Source organism: Poecilia reticulata, linkage group LG3 (assembly GCF_000633615.1).
Source record: "Poecilia reticulata strain Guanapo linkage group LG3, Guppy_female_1.0+MT, whole genome shotgun sequence".
Taxonomy (NCBI): domain Eukaryota; kingdom Metazoa; phylum Chordata; class Actinopteri; order Cyprinodontiformes; family Poeciliidae; genus Poecilia; species Poecilia reticulata.
Window position 1 is genome coordinate 1,105,387 of NC_024333.1, and position 12,566 is coordinate 1,117,952.

Consider the following 12,566-nt stretch of genomic DNA (forward strand, 5'->3'; position numbering starts at 1 on the left):
ATGGAGATGAGAGGAAATGGCAGGGAGACTAACTTAATTTGGGCGAGCTGAGCTCCAAACAGATTCATGTGACTTGCAGCAGGTCCACTGTTAGTCCTGGCCACAAGTAGCTGATGATGTGGGCGAGGCTGTGGAAGATACATTCACCCAGGTCAGATCTCTGAAGCCTTAGCTCCACATGATGCTGGGAACATTCCTTTAAAAATCAGTTTCATGTTTGTGTCATTGAATCTCACAATGTCTCATTTGTCCACAGCACATTAATGTTCCACTTCCTGGCCACACCTTAAGCTAAGAAGGCAGCTCTGGTGAGAGAGAGGCCACTAGACTCTGAGCCTCATGGTCGAGAAATTAGCTTAAGATGCATTTTACTTTAATACAGTGCTGGAAGTAAGATGGGAATCTGAAGCCAATAAGTGGGGGGATGCAAAAGGGAAGGACATGAAAACCAGAACAAACTGGTACTGAGTGGTAAGGGAGGGCCAGGAAAACATTCTCCTCAACACTGTCAAACTACGCCCCAATCCTACATCCAGGGGTTTAACCGGGGTGACTCAGGAGAAACCATCATTCTTTCCAGGCTTTCAGCCTCAACACATTTTCTGTTTTGGGTTTGAATGGTTATTGCTCAGTGGGCAGAATAGTCATCTTGAAGTCAGGAGGTTGTAGGTTCTATTCTTCTCTCATATATTGCTATAGCCCTTGGTAAGGCACTAAGTTTCCTACAGATCTTATAAGTGTAGAAATGTGAGCACACATGAGTGAATGTGGTTCTGTAGTGTAAAGCTCTTTGAATGTTTGGTATGACTGGAAAGGTGTTATATAAATTCAGTCCTTTTATTCCATACATCAGCATGATGGACAGCGCTAAAACCCTCCTCCTGGCTCTGATTGGATGTTTCTGACAGAGCAGCGTATTTGCAATATCAGTTACTTATTTTAGCAGCGCCACAGGGAGGAGGCAGAGGAGCTGGATATTATCACTGATTATCTGGCTCTTGTTATACCGTCAGGATACAACCACAACTTTAACAAATATGTGAAAAACATATTTTTTGTAAAGGTTCACCAACTGCAGCTCTAATTCATGTAGCAAATTCTGTGGGTGCTGCCCTGGAACCTATGAGTAAGTTAGGGAAGCACCAATCCACTTTTTCCACTTCCGATACCAATACTGATATCTGAGGTTTAGTATCAGTTGATACCGATCTGATACAGAAAGACAGGCAATTCAACATTTGAACTGACTTAAAATGTTTTGTTTTTTTTAAATACAGATATAAATGTACTGAATCACAAATTCATTTGATAAGTCTGCACTAGTATAACACACTTAAATACATGTGTGACTTAAAACATTTGTCACACATGTAAAAAACACGACTTTTAAGTTTAGTCAGTGCATTAAGCGGTATTACAGCCAATGTAAAAATTAATAAAGAAATATTTGGCGGACTGTCTTGGTTAAACAGTAAAAATAAAATGTAACAAACTGTCTTTCAAATGGTTCAGAAAGTGCAATTAGGAATTCTGAATATAATGTAACATAAATAAAGCATGATGTCACTGAGAGCACAGAACATGGAATTAGCCTGAATAGGTCTGCCCATATGGATCCAGCATATTGTCACCAATACCTGATCTAGATTTTTTTTATAATATCGGGACTGATGCAGATATCTGCATCAGTACATCTCTAGAATAAATAGAGGCGTGGTTTGTTAGCCACTATACTCTTCAACACCTGGATTTCTGGACACTGGGACCGGTCAATGAATCAAAAGGCTCTCCTATGGTCTCTACTGCAATGCACTCAAACCTACAGCAGTTTGTGGTGGGCGTGGCCTGCTGTGAGGACAGGAACAGAACAGGTCAGACATGAAAATGAGTTACGTACAGATGTAGAAGGAGGTGGGGGTCTGGGCTCCATCCACTTCAAGCGACATCAGGTTGCTGATCTTTTGGTCATGTCTCAACCAAAGGGCCACACCCAGGATCACACCTCCAGTAAGCTATAACATAAAACACAAATGTCTTAGTAAGATTCAGTCAGGGGTTAGGAACATTTCTGGACAATCTTGACATTATTGAAATGTACAGAATTTAACAAAATGAGGACAAAGATCCTGATGCTGAGTCAAAAAAAAGTCCAATCAGACAAAACCTAAACACCTTAAAGGTTCTTCACAGTCAATTTAAAATATTATGTCCAATATGTCTTAATTAAAGGAAATGACAAGGAAATATGTGGATAGTTATACATTATATTTCGCAACAAGCCTTCAAAGTGTCATGGGAATCTCCACTTTAATGTAAAGTAACAACAGCTGTGCTGAGTAGGTGCATGCTAAGATTGAAACTACATTAACCTAACAGCTAGGATTTGACCAAAACTGCACCAGAACTCAGATTTAGTCTTTTAGACAGCAACGCATAAACTTTTATTTTAAAGAAAACAGCAAGAAGAAAGTTTTTAATCCCTATGTCTGATTTTATAAAATATTCTGCAACCAGGTAGTGGCTTCCTGTCTTTAAGACACTGCTGGCAGACATGTTCGTTTTAGCGCCATGTTGTCAGTGGTCACAGATCAACAGGTCTCTATTTATTTCTGAGCATCAGTGAAGCACCCAGCCTCATGTACCTGTTCCCCTTAGGAAGCTCTTTCTGATCTGAATTTATTAACGCATTAGATTCCTGTGCTGCTTCACATGTGATGGCATAGCAAAGTGTGTCATCCTGTCACCATGGAAATGCTGATTTGTTAATTATGTAATGGGAAAAAATCTTTGAATTGGAACCCTATTCATGACTTTCACTTGCATAAAATTAAAATGACAAAGAAATAATTGCTCTGGAGACTCTCTGCCCACACTAGACAGGTGTCCCCCACTCACTGTTTAGAGTTCATTCCATTAATAAGATAGGTGAGTGATATTCTCAAAAGCAAATTATTTTTCCAGATAAGGAATTGGTCATGTCAAACATTAGCACCCTTTGGCCAACTGCTGCCACCCTGGCTTCCACATTAAAGCACTATGCATTAGATGGATCATCATCCGTTTAGCTGTAAGCCTCTTCAGCTCCTGGCCATACAACTCTACCTACATAACATAATAACACGACGTCTGTCATTTTTGCCATACACCACTGATGAGTTTCTTTAGTATCCAATACAAACCAGGACTCAGATGATTGAAATAACTGTCCACTGATTCGGTAATAAATTAATCATTACCTGGAGTAAACAGACTCAGTGAAAGGCCTGTTAATCTGTTCTACCCAGATCTCCCCAAGTTTATTCTGAAAATAACTAAACCTCGTACTGAGCACCTTTTGCTATCCAATTATTGTTTGGTTATTGCAAAAATGCATCAATTAATCTACTAATGACAACCAAAGAAATGCTATGTTATGGCATTTTAGGCAATACAATGTTTAAAATTCCCAGAACCAGAACCAAACATGGAGAAGCAGCTTCTATGTAGCACAAAACTGGAACAAACATCCAGAAAATTGTAAAATAGTCAAAACACTGACTTCTTTTAAATTAATGGTAAAATGATAAAAACCCAGCTGGATTTATGCTTTTGAAGCATAAATGAAAAGTTAATAATTTTTATGTGTAACGACGGCACTTGACAATTGTTGACTGTGTTCTACAACTTTGTAGTTTTTTTAATGTTTTTATGATGTAAAGCACGCTGAACTTCCTTGTTGCTGAAATTTATTATACAAATAAACTTTAATTATGGGATTGAGAGCTTTTACTGTTAACACTTTCTGACTGCATGCTGGAGGAAAATGGAAGCTTTGGACTCAGTCTTTTCAGGCTAAAGAATTTCTTCTGAGACAGCATCAAAAATTCTGGATACCTTGTAATCTGTGAAACAAATAAAAGCTGTGGAACATCTCTCATCTGTCCCTTTCCAGTGAAAGTGAAGAAAGATGCAGACAGGAACGAGTCTAGTCTGTTTGGAAGGATGAGAAAAGCGTAGAGCAGAATTGCTCCTTTTTTAGGCGAGCCAACTGCTGCTTCTGAGAATAGAGCTCAACCAAAAGAGAAATCCCCGCCCTGTCCTCCATCTCTGTTAGTCAGGTCCATTCCAGGGCTCCTGCAAGATACTGCCTAGCAACCAAATAAACAGCGTTACTGCGAAAGTTCAACACACACACACACCACTCAGAGAAACAGCTACCACAGTTCAACTCAGGGCTGGGCCATGATCTTTTAATGGTGTGTTTGAGCGACCGCTTTGGAAGTTGAGGCATTTGCTTTCATTCGTCCAGTCCTTATAGATGACTTTCAACGCAAGAAAGCAGCACAATATCTTACTGGTGTTGAAGATGATTGCTAAAATCACTCCGCTCAAAGATAAAAGCAGATCTCACCACAGTTTATGTATTTTCAGAAGGCAAGCTGCAGCGCTGTGATTCTCTCTACTTTGTTGTAATGTGCTGTAGCAGACGTACTGAAGGTTACTAGAAAGAAACATCACAAAAACTAAACAGACCTGCATCTGCAATGTAAGAGAGGCCGACAGAGCGAAGCCAAAATACTTTCTTCCCAAGTTCAGGAGCAGACAGTCACTCACCAGCCACACAGATTCATCTGCTTCCAGATTACAAAGTAATGACAAAGTTATTGACAAGTTCACGACCCATTAATATGCTGCCGTGGATGCAACAGTTTAAAACTGCTAATAATGATTCAGTTACAGGATCATCTGCATTTATAAAAAAAAGATATATATATTATTAAAAGCAAACTTGACAGGAGAATGAGCGGTCCGTCATGTAAACTTTTACTCTTATACACGCTGGTTTCATGATTCTTCACAGACATAATTTCATTCCACATAGGCTCGCCACGGTAACAAAATTTGCTGTCAAAACGATGATTTTGATACGATAATATTGTCGTTTTGTAACCAGATTTGACTCATATTAAGATTATAAAGTAGGTTCCCCTACTCAAAGATTACAACTTTCATTTTGTGCAGGATCTGAAAGATATTTAAAATACCCAAAATAAAAGACAACCAAAAACAATAAATAAAAAGGAAATAAAAACACACAGCACAACGGAAATCATAAATAAAATGGATCATAAAGTTTCTGGAAAAAAATTGTGCTTTAAAAAATATTAATCATCAGAATGGAAATTACTGAGTTTTTTTTATTCATCAAGCAATTAATTGATTGATAAATTGCTCAATGCTATAGGCTTAACTCCATATCAAACTTTAACCTTACAACAGTTTTATCATAAGTATTCAAAACAGCAGTGTCATTTATGCTTCGATAAATAAGAACCCTTCGAATAAAAAAGAAATCTATAACCCATAAAATAAAATAAAATTTTAAAACACACTCCACTTCATCACAGCTGAAGTAGAGCTCTTAACACTCCGAAGTCCTCCTTCCTCTTGCAATGCACACACTATTTGAGAAGTACTGGTTTCACATGTAAAAGTCAGACTTAACATCTCATATAAATTTATCTTATAAATTTTCATCTCATATAACTTAGCAATTTTTTTTAGCTTACTTTGCACATAGTTTTCACTTCTTAACATTTTTTATGGAAATGAAGGTGTTTAGTCCGCTTTAATCAAACTCCAAATCGTCTCCCTAGAAAGTCCGGTTCATTTGAGGAGGTGTGAATGCGTAATCGTAATCTGATGTCGATCATTAAAGCAAACTCAGTCTGGGTTTAAGTTAACTCCGGTGCGGTATGACCACAATAAATGCATGATAGGGGTAGAAATGGCTCCTGGTCTTTTACCAAAGACAAGCTGCCAAAATCTGACGCCACTCCATTTTTATTTAGATGTTGTGAAGAAGAAAGTTGTGCCCAGTGTCTTTGGAGGTTTTTGTGTTGTTCCAAAAGGTTTGGTTCATCTGACACAGTGCACTGTGAAAGCAGACCACAGCAGTTGAAATATAACAAATGTTCCAACCTAACCGATTTTACCAGACTATCAGGTGGGAAAACATCTTCTGCCATGCTAGCATTAACCAGAAGCAACATTTCTAAACCATCTGAACCTAACCAGATCATGTCCAAACTAACCATTATGCTGGATCCCAGTTGAACATTTGAAAGAGCAGAGATCACATCAAGGCCATTCTCATTTGAGGTTACAATGACCATACCTGCTGTTTAAGACATCTCAGAGAATAGGCTTTCTTGTCCTGCATATAAAAAGTGGGCAGCCTGAAATAAAGCTTTAGTGGCTACATGTGAACTTTTAGTGTGGATTTGAGATTGAAGCTAGAGTAACATGTAGTTAACTGTCTCTGACAATAAAAAAAGTGTTGGCAGTGGTATAGAAACCCAATATGCACACAGAAGAACCTCTTGTGACAATAATATATTTTATGTCACTTTTTGAACATTTTGCTTCCCAAGTTGCAAAATTCAACTTAGGAGCTTGTAGCTCCACATTTTTTTCCCAGTAAACTGGAGAGAAATGAATAAATAACTTTGAACCAGGAAAAGAAAGGTGTGTTTGAATAACATGGCGAACTAAAGCTAGGAAGTATCAGATCAAAATAAATGGAACAAACATGCTTTGGCAGATGTATAAAAGCATTCTAAAATATCTAAAAAGAGTTTTCAACAGGAATATGCTTCCTGGGTATGAATTCCTTTTCATATACCACTTTGCGACTTTATGACTCTAATAAATATTTGGGACAGGAATAACTTTTTCCTGATATATTTTCCAAACACATCAAACTTGTTCAGTCTTCATAATTCAGCACTTTTGACACCAATAGGTGTAAGGGTTTCTAGGAGATCCTGGGACAAGATTTATGTGATCCTGAAGACTCGCCTGAGTCCACTGAACCAACGGCCATTTGGTTTCTGAACTTACATTGAGCTGATGACAGTGCTGTAATTAGACCTGACTGGAGAATACTTTTGCAGTTATTAGCACAGTTAACACTAAGGCCGTTCTACCAGTTCAAATTGATTGCACCTAAAAAGGAAGATGTGAATCTACGTTTAATGATCTAAACACATGAAAAAAAAATTCTTTGCTATTCCCCTACAGTTGTATTTTAAAATATAAGATGAAATATGTCCTTCTATTTGCATCTAAAGAGTTGCAATAAAGATATTTTCCCACTAAATAATAACTGAATGCTTCATCAGGTGGGATACCAGATCCCACCTGATGAAGCATTTAGGTTTCCTTTTGTCTGAGTTTGTGATTTCAAACATTCTCCTCACATTCCCCAGAGGAGACACAGCTCAACTGCAGGCAGGCCAGTCCACTACCCAGAGTCTCTTTTTCCTCAGCCACGCCTTTTTTGCTGCAGGGAATTGTTGTTTAACACTGAAAAGACCTCAGGACAGATGTGGTCTAGATATGGTGGCGTGTGTTTCCATAGAATCCATGAATACCAAGACCGCGTTCAAATACATTGTAGCAGAAAAAGGAGAGATACTTTTTAGTGTTTTCACATATGAGAATTAAAGAAAGAAAACTTTGTTAAAGAAAGAAAAAGGTCATTTCTTTACATTTCTATAATTGTCGGAAAGCAGAGCTTATGTTTCCCCATCGACTCCCCCACTACAGTCTATTTCTGCCAGCTGCAGAAGTGAGATCTAGAATGTTGAGCATGCTGGGGGTTGGGGTCCTGTTTGCTGTTCCCATAAGTCTCCTACAAGACCACACAAACCCTCAGTCCAACTAAGCACCACCACGGCCTTTAAAATCACTTTACTTATGCGCTTATCAATTCAGTTTTTTGTAAAAAATGATAACATATGCACATTAAGTTCAGTCTAAGCATAAAATTAGCCGTTTTTACATATTACTTTAGAAGAATTTCAAAGAAAAAAACTTTCCAATGACGTCAGAACGTCTAGGAAGAATAATGTGAAGAAAAATAACCTGACTAACTATAACAGTGTCTTTCCTTCAAGTTAAACTCAATAAGGCAGACAGAACCCTGACTTCATGTAGTTGAGCTCCCGGCGCTGTGGGGCCCCAACCATTTGTTGTCAGACTCTGACTTCTTCCTGTAGCTTTTCAGAGTTCTTTGTTACTTGGTTGCATGTCAGATGTTGTTGTCGCACTGCCGCGCGACTGGAGGGTTGCATGTGATTCCTATTCTAAATATGTAGCTAAAAGTGTGAGGCATCATTTGGAAATCTCAGCAAAAGCCAGTTTTCATGTGTGTAATTATCATATTAAGCATTAATCTTTCTGTGTTGGAGCAATAAGTGTTTGAACTTCAGATAACGAGCTCTCTTTAGCAGCTTGGCTTTGGGAAATATTTCCAGTTGCAGAAAACAAAACCGGTAGGTGGAAACCTATCCGTCTCAAGTAGATAATTCTATTTAGAATTATCTATTTTGAATTATCTACTAATAATTCTGGTTGGCAAAACCAATTAGATCAAATTAGATGTCTCCTTTTAATAGCTGTGTTAATGTTATGACAGGTGGAAACAGTTGTATTTTTAGTCAAGATAAAGGTGACAATCTCAGTTCCGCTTTGTTCAGAGCAGGTGGTGATGCTCACTTTCAATCTTTTGCTAAATTTCAGGGGTTTTTTCGTGATCTAGTAACTAAAATGTGACCGCAATCAGATTTCTGTGTGAACAATTTACGACCCTAAAGAAACCCGCATGGACAGAAGAACATTGACATAAGCACACTTCTTACAGAAGTAATATTGTATGGAGTCGTTGATGGATCAATTATAAAGTTTATTCAGAGATGGAAGTCGGCAGTATCGTCACAGCATCGTAACTCAAAGGAAGATAATAAAAAAAAAGAACAACTAATACCAATGGCTCTTAGTGGAGCACTGACTGCAGCTCTTCTAGAGAAGTTTGTTTGGTTATATAGTCGGACCAAGAGTGATCGGATTGGGATGTGATGCGTTTCGCTTACTCTGACTTCTTTTGTAAATTCATAATTGTAATTTTCAGCCATTCTTTGTCTGGATTTACAGTGTCTGGCTTTTTCTGGTACAGAATTATGTCACATGTATCATAACAATAATGTAAGAGTTGAATAAAACGACCATACAGACTGCAGACACTTTAAGAACGATCGGATTCATAAGGAAGTGGCACCGATCAGATTTTTTTGAGAGGTTAAAAGATTGGAATTGGGCCTTTCAGAGTGCCATAAAAAAGCTGGATATGAGTGATATGGGTGAGAAAAATCAGATTTGGGTTTCATTTACCTGCTGTGTGAACATAGTGTACTGGTATGTAAATATTCGATTTGGACAGAACTGGCACTTCAAGATTCAGTGTGAGAAAGCTACGTTGTGGGGTGTGTTACAGGCAGTTTCAGGAGCTAACTGCTGTTTGAAGAAATGAGCAATGTTCATGAGGCACAGATGATGTTTTGTAGACACCTCAGAAGCTCTCAGTGTTGTTTGATCCAAGTTGGCAAACTCCATAAAGTGATGGTAATGCTCCCAATTCTGTATGTCAGGTGAAAAATGGTAAACCCTTCATCCGCCTGACTTATATCCGTTTGAAGTGTTTACCATTTACCTGGCTGTAAATTAACCTAAAATATGTAATAGGTTGGTAATGTAAAAATAATTCATGAAAAATAAACCTCATCCTATTATTTGTGTTTACTGTAAACTGAGTTGCCTTCTATATCAAGACTTTGTCCTGGTTAAATATGAATGCAGTAATTCTTCTGCACCACTATCTGCACTGTTTACAGAGATATGCTTGACTGAACTGAAAAACTAACAAGTCCAAACTGATTGTATTTTTGGTGTGTTCTTAAAAAGTGTCTTGACCTAATGCCAGAAATTGACTTCATGTGCAATAGGTTATTGTCTTAACAACAATAGCTATTTTCACAATAAGGTGTCCAAATTTTAGGCTGAGCCACTGAATACAATTAAGAGAATAAAAAGGAAAGCAAAATACAAAACTAAGCTCAAAATGGCGATGTTTAAGTACAAACTCATAGGAAGTTAGGAGAGGAGTGAAAAAAAGAACTACCCTCAGATGTTTCCATGATTCATTTACCCAGCACAGGGCTTTGCCTCATCCAATGGAAACCACCATGTCATCCCCCTCCACTCACACATGCATACACACGCACACGCGCGCGCGCGCGCGCACACACACACACACAAGTTGGGTGGAGGATGGAATCCAAACAAAGCTTTTCTCCAGAACCAACAGGACCTAAACCCCAGAAAACCTGCAAATCTCACATCCTGGGCCGGAAAAGGTTTTAAACTTTCACAAGGGAGCAAATTGAACAAAATATGGAGGCTTGAGCTCGTACTGCGGCTCTACAGACGATATTTACTGGAGACTACTTAGAACTGATAGAAAACCTGGGGTGAAGCTCCCCACCCGCCTCATTCTCCCCCATCCCAGTCCTGCTTGATAAACGCGAGAAGCTGTCCCGCAGTCCTGATGAGAATGTCCAGTTAGGTTCATCAAACCAACCAATGGAATGCGCTTAGTCTAAATAAACAATGCTGGCCTACAATTGAACACACAAATACACCAATAAACGTTCAAAATAAGAACGTGTAGCTTAGAATGAAAAAATATGGCGAACAGTAGAGGCACATTGAAATCTGGACCAGCGTCGATTTTTATCTCTAACGGACTCGCAGTCTAAACAAGCCTGCCAAAGCAGACGCGACGGCCCTGCGCAACAACGTGTCTGTTAAGCAGGTTTACCTACCCAGAAGATGAAATTGAAGCAAAACAGCAGGTATTTCATTAATTTGGTGCAGCCTTCGACTCCCATGGCGGTCCGATAATGCAGGTAACTGGCAGCGGAGTTGTAGAAACGTGGACGTACGGGCGAATAACGGGCTCGAGCTCAACTGGGAACCCTAGACTTGACTTACAGTGCTTGTGGAGGGAGGAGAGGTAACACCCAGCTCCTCCTCCCTCCTTCACAGGCTCGGCCTCCCCTGTAATCTGTTTACAGTGGCTGAAAAAGTCCCCCCGCCCCCTCGCCCCAGCCCCACATCATAGCAAAGGACGCTGAGACGCTGCGAAGAGAAGCCTATTTAAAGAGAGCAGTATTTGTTTTGTATCAATCCTAATCTCTTTGATTACATTACTGTGGTGTTCCAAAGGTGCCAAAAGTGTTTGCACATGGCTAGATGTGTACTGCACTTAGGTTGCCGATATCTACTAAACATGTGAGCAGGGTCGCAACTACATATTATTCAGGTGGATGCGAACACATAAATCCCCCCCCCCCTCCCCCCCTCCAAAGAAGGTACGTGAAAGGTAAAACTCGCTACATACATTTACCCCGTTATGGGCGCGAGGTGACGGAGCAAGGGCGCTCAAGTGGATGCGAACACATCATCGGCGCGCCGGCCCCTCCAGACGGGGTTTTGACGCCCCCGCTGGTGCAGCGCCCCTATGCGTTGCATGCTCTGCATGCCCACTTTTTGCGCTAATGCAGAGCAGCAGATGCAGTGGTGGATGGTACTACTTGAGTCTGCTTAATTTTCAAAGGCGCTTCAGGTGGAAAAACTATCTTTTACCAATCTGAGAAATCATTTAACATTTTGAGTTCTAGTTTAAATTTTTTTTTTTTCAATTTCTGATATCCTCTCTCTGTGCAGATGTTCTGTATATTTACTATAGTATATGTTCCTTGTGCAACACATTGAGTCACAGAAGGAGTCAGACTGAGAGGGATCTCGAAATCTACATCTTGAAAAACTGACTGGGATGCTAAATAAAGTGGAAGGGATAGGAATGACAGCAATTCAGTGGTTTTGTAAAATCACAAAACACAATCAGCCGATGCTGAAGCATATTTGGTACAGAGGTAATTTAGTAATTAGTAATTTAGTAATTTATTTCAGACAAACCTTTCACCGGCAGTGTAGAACAAACACAAAGTACATAATAAATTTCTTGAAGACACATCACATCGGTGATTATGAGTCTGAAAAGGAGTATGAAGAAGTATAACTTATATAATCATACCCCTTTTCCAGCTGTAATTTATCACATTATTTTCAGTTTCCAATATCCTTCCTGACAAAATGAAATAATAATTGTAGTAATATTTCCTCAGCCAAATGAAAGTACTGCATACACACACATACACATTTGTACACATACATATATACATATTCACACATACACCTATACACATATACATACATACACCCATATACACACCCATCTGCTTATATACAAAATACACAACTATTTACATACCTTTATACATTTACCCACACCTGCACAGACCTGCAYCCACTTGATGAAATCATACTTAGAGTTTTAATTCCCAGCMAGGATTATCCCCCTTGTTCTTCCTTATACCTTTGAATAATAGCTATTTTGAGACCTTTCTTAAAATATCTCATGCTTGGACTTTGCTTCAGCTCTTTAGAGAGTTTATTCCAGATCTTCACACCAACACCAGAAATGCACATTATTTTCATTGTTGTTTGAGCCTTCAAAGTTCTGAAATTGAGGTTTTCTCTGTAGTCATATCCTCCCACTCTATCAGAAAATAATTTTTGAATATTTTCTGGCAATATTTTGTTTCTGACTTTAAACATAATCT

The 12,566-nt window shown here is 39.0% G+C and overlaps 1 protein-coding gene across 1 annotated transcript in view; it reads right to left on the reverse strand.

Annotated features, from left to right (window-relative positions):
* Positions 1 to 10,913, reverse strand: part of cd81a (CD81 molecule a) — a 32,937-nt gene extending 22,024 nt beyond the window's left edge. The window contains exons 1-2 of the mRNA XM_008404934.2: positions 10,704 to 10,913; positions 1,898 to 2,012 (exon numbers count right to left, since the gene is read on the reverse strand). Of these exons, the coding sequence (XP_008403156.1) occupies positions 1,898 to 2,012; positions 10,704 to 10,769 (181 nt within the window). The 5' untranslated portion in view covers positions 10,770 to 10,913. The remainder of the gene's footprint in view (positions 1 to 1,897; positions 2,013 to 10,703) is intronic.
* Between the last annotated feature and the right edge of the window lie 1,653 nt (positions 10,914 to 12,566).